We start from the raw sequence: 14913 nt of genomic DNA, 5'->3' as shown, positions 1-14913 counted from the left end.
TAGAAATGCACAGCTGGTCAGGCAGCATCCAAGGAGCAGGAGAGTCGACATTTCAGGCATAAGCCCTTCATCAGGAATGCGGATGTGGGGGAAGGGAGCTGAGAGATAAATAGGGTGGGGGTGGGGCTGGGGGAAAGGTAGCTGGGAAGGCGATAGGTAGATGGGGGTGATAGGTTGGAGAGGAGGGTGGAGCGGATAGGTGGGAAGGAAAATGGACAGGTAGGACAGGTCAAGAGGATGGTGTTGAGTTGGATCTGGGATGAGGTGGGGAAGGAGGAGATGAGGAAACTATTGAAATTGACGTTGATGCTGTATGGTTGGAGGGTCCCAACGTGGAAGGTGAGGTGTTCTTCCTCCAGGTGTTGGGTGGCTTGGATTTGACAGTGGAGAAGGCCCAGGACCTGCATGTCGTTTGACAGAGTGGGAGGAGGAGTTGAAGTGGTTGGCCACCAGGGGCTGGGGTTGTTTGGTGTTTGTCCCAGAGATGTTCCCCACCTCCACCCTCCTCTTAGCCCTGCTCCACCCCAGCCCCACATTCCTGATAAAGGGCTTATGCCTAAAATGTTAACTTCCCTGCCCCTCGTTTGCTGCCTGACCTACTGTGCTTTTCCAGCACCACTTTTCAACTCAACTCTCCAGCACTGCACTCAATCTCCTAGGCCTGTTCAGACGTCTGATAACAGCGGGGAAGAAACTGTTCTTGAATCTGTTAGTACGTGTGTTTAAGCTTTTGAATCTTCTGCCTGAGGGAAGAGATTGAAAGAGTTCATAACCAGGGTGGGAGAGGTCTTTAATGATGTTGGCTGCCTTTCTGAGGAATAGATTGAGTCAATGAATGAAATGAAATCAAGTAAATGAGCACATAACAGAAGTGAGATAACCTCTAGGGCCCATCTCTAAGAGGTTTGTGAATTCTGAACAGTGTTCCTTTGAGAATCATTTAAACACCTTAAAATGACATTTAGGTGAGGGTCCACATTCCTGAAGAAGGGCTTATGCCCGAAACGTCAATTCTCCTGTTCCTTGGATGCTGCCTGACCTGCTGCGCTTTTCCAGCAACACATTTCCAGCACATTATGACAAAGCAAAGTGCCCTGACACATTCCCACAAATGAGCAGTGTTCTGGGCGGAGAGATTGTTTACAATGAGCACAGCTCTTTATAGAGAATAGGAAGATGGTCTGCGTAAGATAGAGTTCCCTAATCACTCGTATTGTGCTCAAACTGTGAAATACTGCACTGAATTACTGTCACATGAATGAATGTTTTGCTCTGTCTCAACACATCTGCTACCAGATCAGTAATCCTCAATACCCCATCTCTGGGATGTGTTTTACAGCTTGCTAAGGCAGGCTGTCTGTTAAAAATACAAGCCGGGTATGCCCCAGGTTAAGACCATGTTGAGTGGCCCAGCAAGGACAGCATTGTTGACTGTCTAGAGAAGAAAACCCATCAGTCCTTGAAGTAAATTCTGAATCCAAGAGTAGAGTGGGGATTATGGACAGAAGGTCTGTCAGTAAGAACATGGAGCCACAAATCAGGCACAGACTGCTGGGGGAGACATGGAAACGGTTAGCATTGTGTAGCAATGCTGGAAAGTGCAGCAGTTTGAGGGCAACAGGTACGTTTTCAAACTTCTACAAGAGGAGTTTGTTTGGGGTCCCTCACCTCTCGACAGGGGCTATTGTAAAATAACTGATTGATTGTGGTAACTGGTCAACAGGCTTCATGATCCGTGTACCATAGAACTAAGCAGGTCAATTATGAAGCGAAAACATTTTTCATCTGGCAGTTCCCCATTTTGTACATTAATGTTTTAACACTGGAATGTGGACATGCAGCCCTTTACTGAGGATGCAGATGATACAAGTTTTATGTTGCAGTTGTAGTGTGTGGATCGACAGAAACTGTCGATTCTCCTGCTCCTCGGATGCTGCCTGACCTGCTGTGCTTTTCCAGCACCACCCTTTTCTACAGAAACTATTCAATGGTCCTGTTCATGCAACCCACAAATGACAGTGCATCTGAGGTCTGCCATTGAAGGGCTGTATAGAACATGCACCATATACTCTGCGCCTTCTGTCCATCACACCCTCTCCTTTTCAGGTTGGGCTGGAGAATCCATCTGAGAATTACTGTGAAATGGAGCTGGCACCCAGGGGAAGGTGACAGACAAAACAGAGACAGCAGTTCCCGTGGAACAACCAGCAGTTAATGTATTGAAGTTTTTGTCGATAGAGAAACATCCAGGGGTTTTCACCCCAAGAACACAGCAATGTTTGATTAAAGAATGGGTTAGCACTTAAGATGAACAGGCTGTACTTTTTCTTCCACTTGCAACTCCCCTGCAGTAAAAAAAATTCAACTGGAAACTCTGGACAAAATTTCACACAGACTCGGTGATGTTAAGTAAACGGTTTTATAATACAGTTTTAAACAAAATAAGTGGCCATTGTAAAAAGCAATACTGCAACTTACACAACCCTTACGCCAGGATTTACATCTCTCAGCCCCAGGAACACTGGCAGTCTGACCCAGTCTCTCACACAGCCCTCCCTCCAACTAGAAGGGGTACTCACTCCACACAGAGGCTACTGTAGCCACTTAGCCGCTCCTGGGAACTGAAGACAGGAATGGTGTACATTCTGAGGCTATCACAGCTACATCAGAACTGGACTCCAGCGTGCCTCAGACATCCCGAAACTAGCCAGCAGCCACGAGAGAGGCTAGATCAATTTTTGCAAGCTATTCAACCTTGGGGAAGCAACACACACACACGCACGCACACCTCTCTCTTACTCATCACATTAAACATACAGGGGTGGGGAAATTTACCAGTATGTTCAGCCACACTGTTGTATTGAAAATAACTGTTCCTTGCAAAACACAATCGCAACCTTCGCACTTATCTCCACGTTGTTAATATTAGTTTAGGGTACTGAAACAAGTTTTTAAAACAAGGATAAAAACCATCGTCTGATGTGCACATGTCCCATTAAGAGGTTTTGAAGTTTGGGTTAGTGACTTGCGCCCATTTGTATGAAACATTTCCCTCAGTGCTGGCAGCATGGGAGCCAGAGCAGCCTGTTCTGCACATACTCAGCTTCCGAATGTGGTACAGTAAAGACTGGGTCTGAAAGGGGAGAGGACACAAAATGCCAGAAGCCACTGCCTCAGTATAATGGAGCCAAAGGACTTTGTATCTAGGAACAGAACTGGGATTTGAAACATCGAGCTATTCATTAAAGCTCAGCAAATGTCAATTTTCAATCATATGCATTCCAACCATTCTGGAGCTCTCTTCCAAACAGCTGGGTGTCCATATGGACAGCAACCATTCAAGGCGGCAGCTCATCAAGGGCCATGCCCACATCCCATGAGTGAATTAAAAAAAAAAAATTCTCTCAATCACTTTCTAGGGCCATCAGGCTACAAAATAAGCTGTCTGCCACTACAGAGCAACTGTATACTGGACAGGAAGTGGGGATCCTGCAAATAGAGCGTGGCACTGAACACTTGGAATTTGGGCTGTGATCAATGTTGTAGCCTCACCAACTAGGATTCAGCATTCTCTGTCAGGAATCTCCAAGAGGGAGCAGCAGAGCAGGTCTGTCTGTGTGATGGTGCAGACCGACCCCAGGGAAGTTGGTGGGGAACCGCAGCACAGCAGCCTGCACTGACAAGAGTGTGGGCTGAATTATGTTACATCACTCCCTCGCAAAAACAAGGCCCCATTATAACGCTCAAAATATACTTTCACACAAAATAACGTACAGATCCCACCATGAGCATCACTCTGGGTGACTGCGAGTCTGTTGGAAAGTTAAAGGAAGCAAGTTTGTTTGCACAGCTGTTCTGGGACTCCGGGCCGGAGCATTAACTTTTAGCACTGAGCAGATCCAGGCAGCAACTTACTGCCAGACTGAACCCCACCATTATCACTGGCCAGTCATTATAATAACCTGGTCTCCAAGGACCAGCTTGTTGGATCACTCTGTTTTGCCCTCTTAGCACACAGAGACAGAGGGGTGTTTACTGAAATGGCACCTGAAAATGCGTGAGAGTTCTCAAAGTGATGGACATTCTGTATTTTATAGTAATACTGGAATGGGATGTTCAATCAGAGGCAAGACAGAAAGTGGCAAACAAATCAACAAAGAAGGAAGGGAGGTATCTTCCAGAGGGATTATCTGCAGCAGCAACTATTGTTCAGCTTGCTTTATGTACCCTGGAGCCGGTGTTTGGAAATAATAGACTCAAGGGAGAATCATCAACCTGCAGAGATCCAGGCCTGTAATCACCCATCTTTACCCACAGCAACGCCTCCTTCCACACAAGTATAAACACACAGCTGTATTTACAAACAAGATCCATCACTAACATTCCCCCTTTTAAAATAATAAAGCTGCATCTAATTAGAAATCAAGGTGAAATCAGCAGAGCTCATTATGAACCCCACCCAATTAATAAATGCATCCAAATACAGATAAAAACACATGATGTGAACAGTACCTTGGTGTCTGCTCAACTGTGGACACTCATGAACAGAAATGGGGAGGGCTGGCACAGACACTGCGCAGCGATAAGCGGCTGTGAGGCAGCTGTACGTCCCCTGGCTGTCTTCATGCAGAGAGACAACAGTCAGCTGCCTCACTGTCGGACTATCACTGGGCTACTTTCTGCCCCTCTCGCATATCGCTATGCGCCAGGAACCCTGTGACACTGCCCGCTGCCCAACACAGTGACTAACAGGCAGGACTGCACGATCCCGACAATTATCACGCACAGGCCTTCCCGTGACCATTTACAGGGACAGTGAAAGAGCATACCCCTGCCTCAGCCACCAGGGAACACACAGCAAAGGTAACCTCACGGACAACCAGAATGGATGCATTTGCTGATAAAGGTCTGCTCTATTGGCCACTAGGAGCTGAACTGGACAGAGCAGAGTCAGGCACACAGCTAGCGACGGGCACAGACTTGAGAACTGCCGGCTTGGTGTTGTAGGAATCCCATTGAACCCGCTTCAAATAGCTGCTGCCTGAGGCCCTGGGCTGCACAGAGTCTAACATCAGCATCTGCTGCCCAGCGAGAAGAGATTATAATGGATATCTGGATATTAGGAATAAAATCTGAGTAATTTCTCAGTCCTTCACAACTGTCACTATCCTCGGCAGTAAGGCTCCACCAACGGACCAATCAAGTTGCTAAGATAAAATAGGCACTAAAGCAGTGACGTTAGCCCTTGGGGTCAAAGTTCATCACTTTCCAGACTTCATGTAGGAAGGAATGGCTCCACGGGCAGTCAGTCCTTCAAACCGTTTGTAGGTGTAGTTAATGAAGACCCAGTCCTTGTTCTTGTAGTCTGTCTCTGAGTGGTTACTCACTGCAACTGAAGTAAAGGAGAACGTTAGGAATTGCACATGAGAGAGAGCTTTCAGATTCCGGAAACAAAATGCACTCCAACTTATATAGTCGGTACATTCCACCTGACCCCGGACTTGCCCACTCCCAAGCAGCGACAGCTGCGCTCAGCAAGCTCCAGTTAACAGAACAATCCATACGTCATGCACCCCCACCCCAGAAATCACGACCAAACAGAGCCCTCAAGTGGATTATCGCGCTCAGTGTTGTCACTGGGTCTATTTAGTGAAACTACTTAACAGGGATAATTAATTAAACTAAGCAAAGACTTGACAATCTTTTGAAATTACTCGCTTTTATATAATGTGGAGCCTTGGGTACTTGGAGCAGCACACGCCCAGCAGAGGGCCAGCACTGTGTATAAACCTGCCTGAAGCAGCCAAGAAAGACCATCCACCAGGGTAGGAGAGAGGGTAGGCTGCACACTCACAGCCATTTCCATTAAATGGCACCAAGTAGCAGAATAAGGTACCAGCATATTTTATAGCATAAGTTGTCTATTCAAGTGCTCAAAGCAAACGTTATCCTAGGATTTACACTCCCGGAATAAAACTTTATCTTGGGATTTAACACTAATGAAATCCCAATGACAACACTGATTCAGCGAAGAACAAATGTGTAAGTTTAGAACCAGAAGCTGATAGAGATTAGTTGTTACTCTGGATACTGGCAGCACCAGTAACTGGTCCTTACAGACAGAGCTTAGAAAGCAGTGAAAAGAAGCCAAACCCAGAAACTTGCTGATCACGTTAGGACAGACTGTGGTTCCAGACTCATCAGCAGGTGGGGAGAGTCTCTCTGACTCTTGTATGCTATAAATTACTTCTCGGTTTCACTGACAAATGATTTGCAAACGAGAGCACTTGCACAGGTCAGCCACTCCTCGCTGACAACACCCACACCACCTTGTCATTAGATTAGATTAGATTAGATTAGATTATTTACAGTGTGGAAACAGGCCCTTCGGCCCAACAAGTCCACACCGCCCCGCCGAAGCGCAACCCACCCATACCCCTACATTTACCCCTTACCTAACACTACGGGCAATTTAGCATGGCCAATGCACCTGACCTGCACATCTTTGGACTGTGGGAGGAAACCGGAGCACCCGGAGGAAACCCACGCAGACACGGGGAGAACGTGCAAACTCCACACAGTCAGTCGCCTGAGGCGGGAATTGAACCCGGGTCTCTGGCGCTGTGAGGCAGCAGTGCTAACCACTGTGCCACCATGCCGCCCACCGTGGGAGAATCTGGCCCTCTGCTCCCTAACCATTACTTATCAGACAAGAGGCCAGTCCAGGAGCAGCAGACAGCAATGCTAACCTCCTGTAAATGCCTCTCCCAGTGCAACAGCACTGCCAGGGGTTTGGTTCACTGTACTTCCCCATTCTCCAAAACACAGAAGGAGATTTGACCCTCTCTCTGGGCCTTCCCTGCACTTGGTCAGAGGGCAGGTCCAGGTATACCCTGCTGAGGGCGGCCCCAAGGCAGCACGATGGGGAGAAGCAACGGATTATCCTGCTTAGATTCGATCCCTGCTCTGTGGGGAGCAGTGCTAATATTTTAGTCACTGAAGCAACTGCTACTGTCAAGAGACTGGTCTCAGAGGATACACTTCAATAACAATAGCTCATGGAAAAGTCACAGGATTGGGATAGGGGAGGGAATATTTGCTTTAAGTATTGAGGGAAGGGAGAGGAAGATAGCCAGACGTTAACTAAATTGGCAAGTTCAAGGATCAGATCTCTCCTACAACTCAAAAACCAGAGAAACAAAGAGGTTATAACCCAGCTTCCCCCCAGATGAAGCCAGTGTGAATGTAAGAAAGCGTAGGACCAGGAGAGTTTAGTAAGGGATGAGGGGAATAAAATGCTGGTTACCTGTCTTTGAGGACAGACACTTCTTACCACTACTTTCTAGCCCTGCCTGTGACACTCCTGAAGAAGAACATCAGAAAACACTGCGTCACATTCGAATACAACAGCTTCATAGAAAGACAGCAATCCCAGGGTGGATTCTCATAACAGGCACAGCTAGTAAAACACAACTTACTGCCGCAGCAGCAGAACGTCAGGTAATACACAGTCCCCTCCACCAGCCACAGAATTCACTCCACACACACTCTCACTGAACTCACTGACAAGGCAAGACATGGGCTGTCTGTTGGCTGGGTTGCATTGCAAGTGATACAGACAGTGTGGGTTCAATTCCCACTCTGGTTACAATTAACCTGAAGAATGCTTCTTCTCAATCTCTCCCCTTGTCTAAGGCATGGTGACTCTCAGGATTAAACATCACCAGTCATCTCTGTCCAACAAGAGAGCAGCCTGGTAGGACAAGGGACAAGGAACTGGAAAACTGTACTGACTGATGGGGAAAAATGCAATGGGTCAACTTCCTCTGTGTGAGAAGTTCTAACAAACTGCAATTAGAAGGGGCACTCTAACTTCTCCCACAGCAGTGGAACTGGAGCTCAGCTTCTGACGCAGTTACAATGGGACAGCAACAAGGTTTCACAGTGCCTCCCATCAACAGGCTCTCAGTCCCCAAACAGTGCCTGTGGCAGTGTAAAGTAATGAGACCACATGGAGACCACTACCTTCCCAGTGACAGAAATGTCACCTCCCTTTTAGTGTCTTCAACACCAGTGTGAAGGAATCTTGTTCAGTGCAGACCAGTCAGACATTGACACTGGCAAGATAAGGCAATCTGCAGACAGGCAGTGAATCAGACTGAGACACACAATCCGCCAATCGCTGTGGTGCCCCCTCCTTCTTGCGCTTACTCTCTAGTCCTTCTACATTTTGCTGTGACTGACCGTCTCCATCTAGGATGTGGGGTTAGGATGTTAACTGAAAGTGGAAGACGGGGTTTGGAGTCACCCTAAGCCGATGTTCCAAAGTCACCCTTCAATAAAGTGCATGTCCAAGCAGTGATCAGAATGAGCCTCCCCTGATGTCAGGAAGATAACTCAACACTAAACTTATCCCAAACAGATTCATCTTCACATCGGCTGTGCGTCTAACACTATCCACTGTAACGGACGGCTTTTAACTAAATAATGCTCTGTTGAAGCAGGAACAAATAATACAAAAACCTCAGAACCCATCTCCTGGGAGGGAACTGACTCCCTCCCCGAAGGACTGCTCCTTACCTGGTTGTAAGATGTCTGAATCAGGGAATTCATCAAAGTTCGATGTATCGTCAATACTCTTTATTTCAATGGAGATGGCTGCTGGCCTTTCCCTGTCAGAGGGGAGAGATCGGATTAGAAACTGCAAACTGCTCAACAAACGGGGACACAGCGATCAGAAACCACAGAGAACAGCACAGCAAAACGTCAGCAGGTATGTGACAGCTTCATCAGACACGGCAGAGGTAACCCAAGGCCAGCAGTACGCTTCCCGCACGGACCCGGGCATTCCCCGCAGAGACCAGGGGCACCCCAGCAGCCTGTAGGGATCAGGGCGTTTCCCGTACCCCAACAGCCCGCAGGGACCAGTGCGTACCCTGCACCCCAGCAGCCTGTAGGGATCAGGGCGTTTCCCGTACCCCAACAGCCCGCAGGGATCAGGGCGTTCCCCACATCCCAGCAGCCTGTAGGGACCAGGACATTCCCCGCGGCTCAGCAGCCCGCAGGAACCAGGGTGTTTCCCACACCCCAGCAGCCTGCAGGGACCTGGGCATTCTACGCACCCCAGCAGCCTGCAGGGACCTGGGCATTCCCCGCACCCCAGCAGCCTGCAGGGACCAGGACATTCCCCGCACCCCAGCAGCCCGCAGGGACCAGGACATTCCCCTCACCCCAGCAGCCCGCAGGGACCAGGACATTCCCCGCACCCCAACAGCCTGCAGGGATCAGGGCACTCCCCGCACCCCAGCAGCCTGCAGGGACCAGGGCATTCCCCGCACCCCAGCAGCCTGTAGGGACCAGGGCATTCCCCGCACCCCAGCAGCCTGTAGTGGAGGTATAAAGGAGCAGTGAGTGCACTACAAGGGAGCCAAATGCTTCTGTAAATTGAAAGTTGACAGTGGTGGTGAAGTCAGAAACAAGACAGTCTCTCCAGGAAAGCGAGTCAGAGTTCTGGACCTGGGCTTGCGCAAGTCAAACACTCTCCCACCTGATGTGCTCCCAGTCAACACCTTCAAAGAAGAAGTTGCTCTTCACATCTTCCACTCCATTGGCCCCAATTCTGGTCTCCGACTCGCAGCAGAACCTAAAAAGATCACAGGTCAGAGGAAGACATGCAAAACACCCACATCAAACTGCTCACAATGTGGTCTCCTCTGCACTGGGGAGCTGAAACGCAGACTGGGCGACCGTTTTGTAAAATACCTGTGCTGAACCTGTGAAAAAAAAAGACTGAGCTTCCAGGTGCCTACTACCTCAACATACCATCATGTTCCCTAACACCTCTGTCTCAGACTTACTGCAATGCTCCAGCCAAGCTCAGCGCAAGCTAGAAGAATAGCACCCCATTTTCCGCTTGGGAACTCATCGCCTTCTGGGTTCAACATTGCATCAAACATTTTAGGGCCTGAGCACCTTCTCCCATGTCCTTACCCCAATCTCCACCCACCAGGCCTTCTTATCACATGGACTGCTACCACACACAACCTATTCTCACTTCATTGTCCCCACTAGCAGCTCATTACTTACTCCTTTCTTTGCCCCATTGCTGTTCTCTCTCTGGGCTCCATTTCCATCCATCCTCTCACTCAGTTATCCCACATTCCGACCTGGTCTGAAACATATACCCCACTTTTCCCTAGCTACAATCAGTCTTGAAGAAAGGTGACTGGATCTGAAACATTAATTCTGCTTTCTCTCCACAGATGCTGCCAGACCTGCTGAGTTCTCCAGCATTTTCGGTTTTTCTACACTCCCTAAGCCAGGGCACAATCACCGCTGGGGACAGAGCGTAGACAGGCAAAGATCTCATACTCTAGAATCGAATCCATACTGCAGTTCAGACCCACAGGCAACAGCCTCCGAGCCACATCTCACACATGACTATTCCTCACAGGAGTCAATACAAAGGCTCTTGCACTACAAGAGTCATAATAGCCAGTCCCACCCCATGCTCACCTGACATCGCGCACATTGTCCAGCAGGGGTCAGGAGCATTGATTAGGACTGTTGAACCTAACCCAGGTAAACCCAGAGACCCCGTGACAATCTACAGCAGCATCAAGCTTTGGTACTGGCTTCATGAGAGTGGGTGGCTCAGTGGTTAGCACTGCTGCCTCACAGTGCCAGAAGCCTGGGTTCAATTCCCGACTCAGGCGACTGACTGTGTGCAGTTTGCACGTTCTCCCCGTGTCTGCGTGGGTTTCCACCGGGTGCTCCGGTTTCCCCTCTCAGTCCAAAGATGTGCAGGTCAGGTGAAGGGGTAAATGTAGGGGAATGGGTCTGGGTGGGTTGCTCTTCGGCGGGTCAATGTGGACTTGTTGGGCCGAAGGGCCTGTTTCCACACTGTAAGTAATCTAATCTTAAAAAAAAAACTGTCTGTGCAGGGTGACAGCAGAGGTGCACTTAATGGGAGAAAAAACACCAACTCAGCAACAGGGAACTGGCAGCAGACATAGGCAATTCATGCATGTTGGAGCACAAGATAATAAACAGGTCATAGCTTTTTGCTACAGCACATGGTAACTTTAGGTATTCCTAGGGAGTGTTGCTGAACAAAGAGACCTTGGAGTGCAGGTTCATAGCTCCTTGAAAGTGGAGTCACAGGTAGATAGGATACTGAAGGCGGCATTTGGTATGCTTTCCTTTATTGGTCAGAGTATTGAGCACAGGGGTTGGGAGGTCATGTTGTGGCTGTACAGGACATTGGTTAGGTCACTGTTGGAATATTGCATTCATCTGCTCTCCCTGCTATAGGAAGGATGTTGTGAAACCTAAAAGGTTCAGAAAAGATTTACAAGGATGTTGCCAGGGTTGGAGGATCTGAGCTACAGGGAGAGGCTGAACAGGCTGGGGCTGTTTTCCCTGGAACATCGGAGGCTGAGGGGTGACCTTATAGAGGTTTACAAAATCATGAGGGGCATGGATAGGATAAATAGACAAAGTCTTTTCCCTGGGGTGGGGGAGTCCAGAACTAGAGGTCATAGGTTTAGGGTGAGAGGGGAAAGATATAAAAGAGACCTAAGGAGCAACTTTTTCACTCAGAGAGTGGTACATGTATGGAATGAGTTGCCAGAGGATGTGGTGGAGGCTGGTACAATTGAAACATTTACAAGGCATTTGGATGGGTATATGAATAGGAAGGGTTTGGAGGGATATGGGCCGGGTGCTGGCAAGTGGAGCTAGATTGGGTTGGGATATCTAGTCGGCATGGACGAGTTGGACTGAAGGGTCTGTTTCCATGCTGTACATCTCTATGACTCTATATTCTCAATAATCAGACAGGTCTCCATCAAATAATCCCAAGGTAGGAACAGCATGGTGTTAGATACAGAGTAAAGCTTCCTCAGGTGGGAGCTACAGGAGAAGGTGTACAGTCAATGCCTCAGTGTTATTTCCGGTCATCTTTACCTGAGAATTAAATCCTTGGCTTTCTCTGAAATGGGAACCTCTGGTGGGAATGTCAGGGTCTCCCTCCAGTTCATCACTTTCTTATACGTCTCTTGGGGGGTCTCTGAACAGAAAGGTGGGTAGCCTGAAAACAAACAATTAGCAGGATTTAAGGCAGGGCCGGGTTAGCGAGGTGAAGCCAGCATCCAGCCTCTGGGATATGAAACAGTGGTCACACGTGCCTCCCTCAAGTGGCCCTCAGTTACATTTCCCCTCAGACTGGAGGGACACATTCAGTATCAATCTCCTGAAGCAACCGAGTCATCCGTCATGGGGCAGGGCAACAAAACGTTTGATTTGGCAGCTGAACTGTTTCAAAAGAAGGCTGCAATACATAAGCACCTCACACACCAGTCACCGTATGGCTAGATTACACACACACACACACACATCACCATGCAGTTACACAGCATATGGTAATTGCAAACACAGATTCCTTATGAAGCTACACCACAGACAAAACAACACTGTCTTTCCAGTAAATCCCCCACACCCCACACACTGCTGCTAGCAATACCCTCAGGTTCTGAAATTGACATGCAAGATTGGTTGATTATAATGCACTCGAACAGATGCTTTCACTGTGCAGCCATTTCTCAAGGATGGAAAAAAGCAACATAAGGAGGAATGAAGTTCTCTTCCTGTCTCAGGCTGATCAGTTATGCACCGTAGACCAGAGTAACCTTACCGATCAGCATCTCGTACATGATGACTCCAAGTGACCACCAGTCGCAAAGTTTGTTGTAACCGGTCTGCATGAACACTTCTGGTGCGATGTAGTCTGGGGTGCCCACAGTGGAGAAGGCCTGAAGGTAGGATGAGAGAAACACACAACAATCCATGCATTGGGATCAGAACTGAAAGCAATCCTTAGCTCTGGGTCTCCCAGTTGCCAGGTAACACAGTCTGAGTTTCACACGTTTGGGGCACACAAGGCTATCAAATGTGACAGGCTGGAATTATAAACTTTGTCGTCAATAAATAATCCATGGGCTATGGACCAATCAGCTGCTTGCTGCCAGACAAAGCTCCATTTGTACAGAGCCCCCTCCTGGCTCCTGAGACTGGAGTCGCACTACTGCTTGAACAAGCAGCTGGTTAAAATTATACTTACAGTAAGCGTTAGGTGACTTGCTTTTTGTAAAATAAAAGTGCAGCAATTCTTGGTTTTTAAAACAATTTTCTTCCCATTTCAGTCCACAGTAAGAAATACAGAAAAGTAAAAATATATAGCAAGTGTCACCCAAATTTGCTACATCTTGGAACAACAACCCATTGAGGCTGCCTAAGTTGTTAGGTGAAAGATCCAGAGATGTTATAAACCAGGCACAAGAGCCAGTTAATTCAGGGATGCCAGCTTCTGGACTAAATGAATGGTAGCACGCCCACAGGACTGATAGACAAAATACTACATCAAGCACATCTGCTATTTAGTCAGCACTCCCAACTTGCTGATGCTGGACCACATGCACATCACTATCAAGGTACTTTACATTTGAAAAGGTTAAAGCACTCACAACATGGCTCTAACAATAAGTATTTTATTTGGGAAACTCCAAACCATGACCTTGAGGCCAAACTGGGCATTATGTTGAATAGAACCTGTGGACTCCTGCTGATTCAGACCACAACTGCAACTAGGATTCAGCGTCCTACCTGGGATATGCCACAGCAAGGTAGGATTAACTAGCTGGCAACCTGAGGGGGGTGAACTGGCAGCTGCGCATTAATCCCGGATGTTTTAATCCGATGTGACAGCATGACTTGGGACTCTCTTTTCCACCCCACTGAAGAGGGCCTGAACCCACCCTGTCAGGAGTACACTCTGTGGGTGAAGGGTCAGCCCTCAACCGTAATGCACGAGTCTGGGGTCACGTTCCCCTCCTCTTCCCCAGGCTCCAAGTCCCCCAAGCAACTGCCTGCACTCACCAGCTGCCGGCGGTTCCTCTTCCAGGTTTCTGCTTTTCGCTTTGAGTTCATGTTCTGGAAAGCTAAGAGAGGGGATAGTTTAGAACACACATTAGCTGATCACAAGCATTAAGGCAGCATTTACTCCCTCAGTAGCACAGCTTAAAGACATGGCACATCAAGCTGATGTTGCTCTGATATCAGACAGAGTACAAGCTCCTGACTTCCATTCCTATTAAACCTGCTTTTCGAGTCAACCTTTTCAGGGATGTTATTCCACACCTCTGGAGGTGTTGAGACTTGAACTCAGGCCTCCTGGACTAGGGGTAGGGTCATTACCATTTCACAAGGTACAGCATTACCAGATTGATGTGTGCAGTACTTGGAGCTAGCCCCTATTCCTGTTTAACTCTGTTCTAGATGGGCACCAGGAGCTGCACTCGGGATCCGGGAAAGGGACAATTGGGCAGGGTTCATACTCTTCATTCCCTATCCAGGGATTCAAACTGGACAGCGAGAGAGAGTGCGTGCTAAAGGTCAGACTGAGAGCTTCTGCTCCCTCAGCCTGCCAACATTCCCCAACTGACTCACCCAGGGTCAACCTTTCTCTTGTTGTACAAAAGGTGGGAAAAGGTCCGATAAACCATTCACAGGAGCAAATGTAGGCCAATCGGCCGCTGAGTCTGAACATTATTCAGTGAGATCATTGCTGATCTGATCATTCTCAACTCCACTTCCCTGTATTTACCTCTTACGCTCGATTCCCTTTACTGATTAAAAATCTGTCTAAATCAGCCTTGCATAGACCTAACATCCCATCCTCTAGACCCCTCTGTGATAAAGAATTCCACAAATTCACTACACTCAGAATGCTGCATGAAATGTGCTACCTCCCATTGAGATTTTGCCCTCTGCTTCTGAACTCTCCCATCGATACTGTCAAGGTACCTAAAAATCTTATGCGCTTCAATAAGGTCACCTCCCATTCTTCTAAACTCC

General features: G+C 48.2%; 1 protein-coding gene across 6 annotated transcripts in view; it reads right to left on the bottom strand.

Annotated features, from left to right (window-relative positions):
• Positions 1 to 2405: 2405 nt before the first annotated feature.
• Positions 2406 to 14913, bottom strand: part of LOC122563322 (serine/threonine-protein kinase 38) — a 94313-nt gene continuing 81805 nt past the window's right edge. For 5 of the 6 annotated variants that reach the window (XM_087973754.1, XM_087973755.1, XM_043717054.2 and 2 more), the window contains exons 9-15: positions 13936 to 13997; positions 12695 to 12812; positions 11968 to 12091; positions 9548 to 9643; positions 8581 to 8672; positions 7307 to 7363; positions 2406 to 5392 (exon numbers count right to left, since the gene is read on the bottom strand). In XM_087973754.1, the coding sequence (XP_087829880.1) occupies positions 5262 to 5392; positions 7307 to 7363; positions 8581 to 8672; positions 9548 to 9643; positions 11968 to 12091; positions 12695 to 12812; positions 13936 to 13997 (680 nt within the window). In that variant the 3' untranslated portion in view covers positions 2406 to 5261. The remainder of the gene's footprint in view (positions 5393 to 7306; positions 7364 to 8580; positions 8673 to 9547; positions 9644 to 11967; positions 12092 to 12694; positions 12813 to 13935; positions 13998 to 14913) is intronic. The other variant, XM_087973753.1, reaches the window with a different exon arrangement.

Source organism: Chiloscyllium plagiosum, unplaced genomic scaffold (assembly GCF_037043375.1).
Source record: "Chiloscyllium plagiosum isolate Xiang-an unplaced genomic scaffold, Cpla_swu_hap1 HiC_scaffold_26, whole genome shotgun sequence".
In the NCBI taxonomy this organism is placed as follows: Eukaryota; Metazoa; Chordata; class Chondrichthyes; order Orectolobiformes; family Hemiscylliidae; genus Chiloscyllium; species Chiloscyllium plagiosum.
Note: the sequence above shows the minus strand (reverse complement) of the source record. Positions and strands in the feature narration are given on the sequence as shown.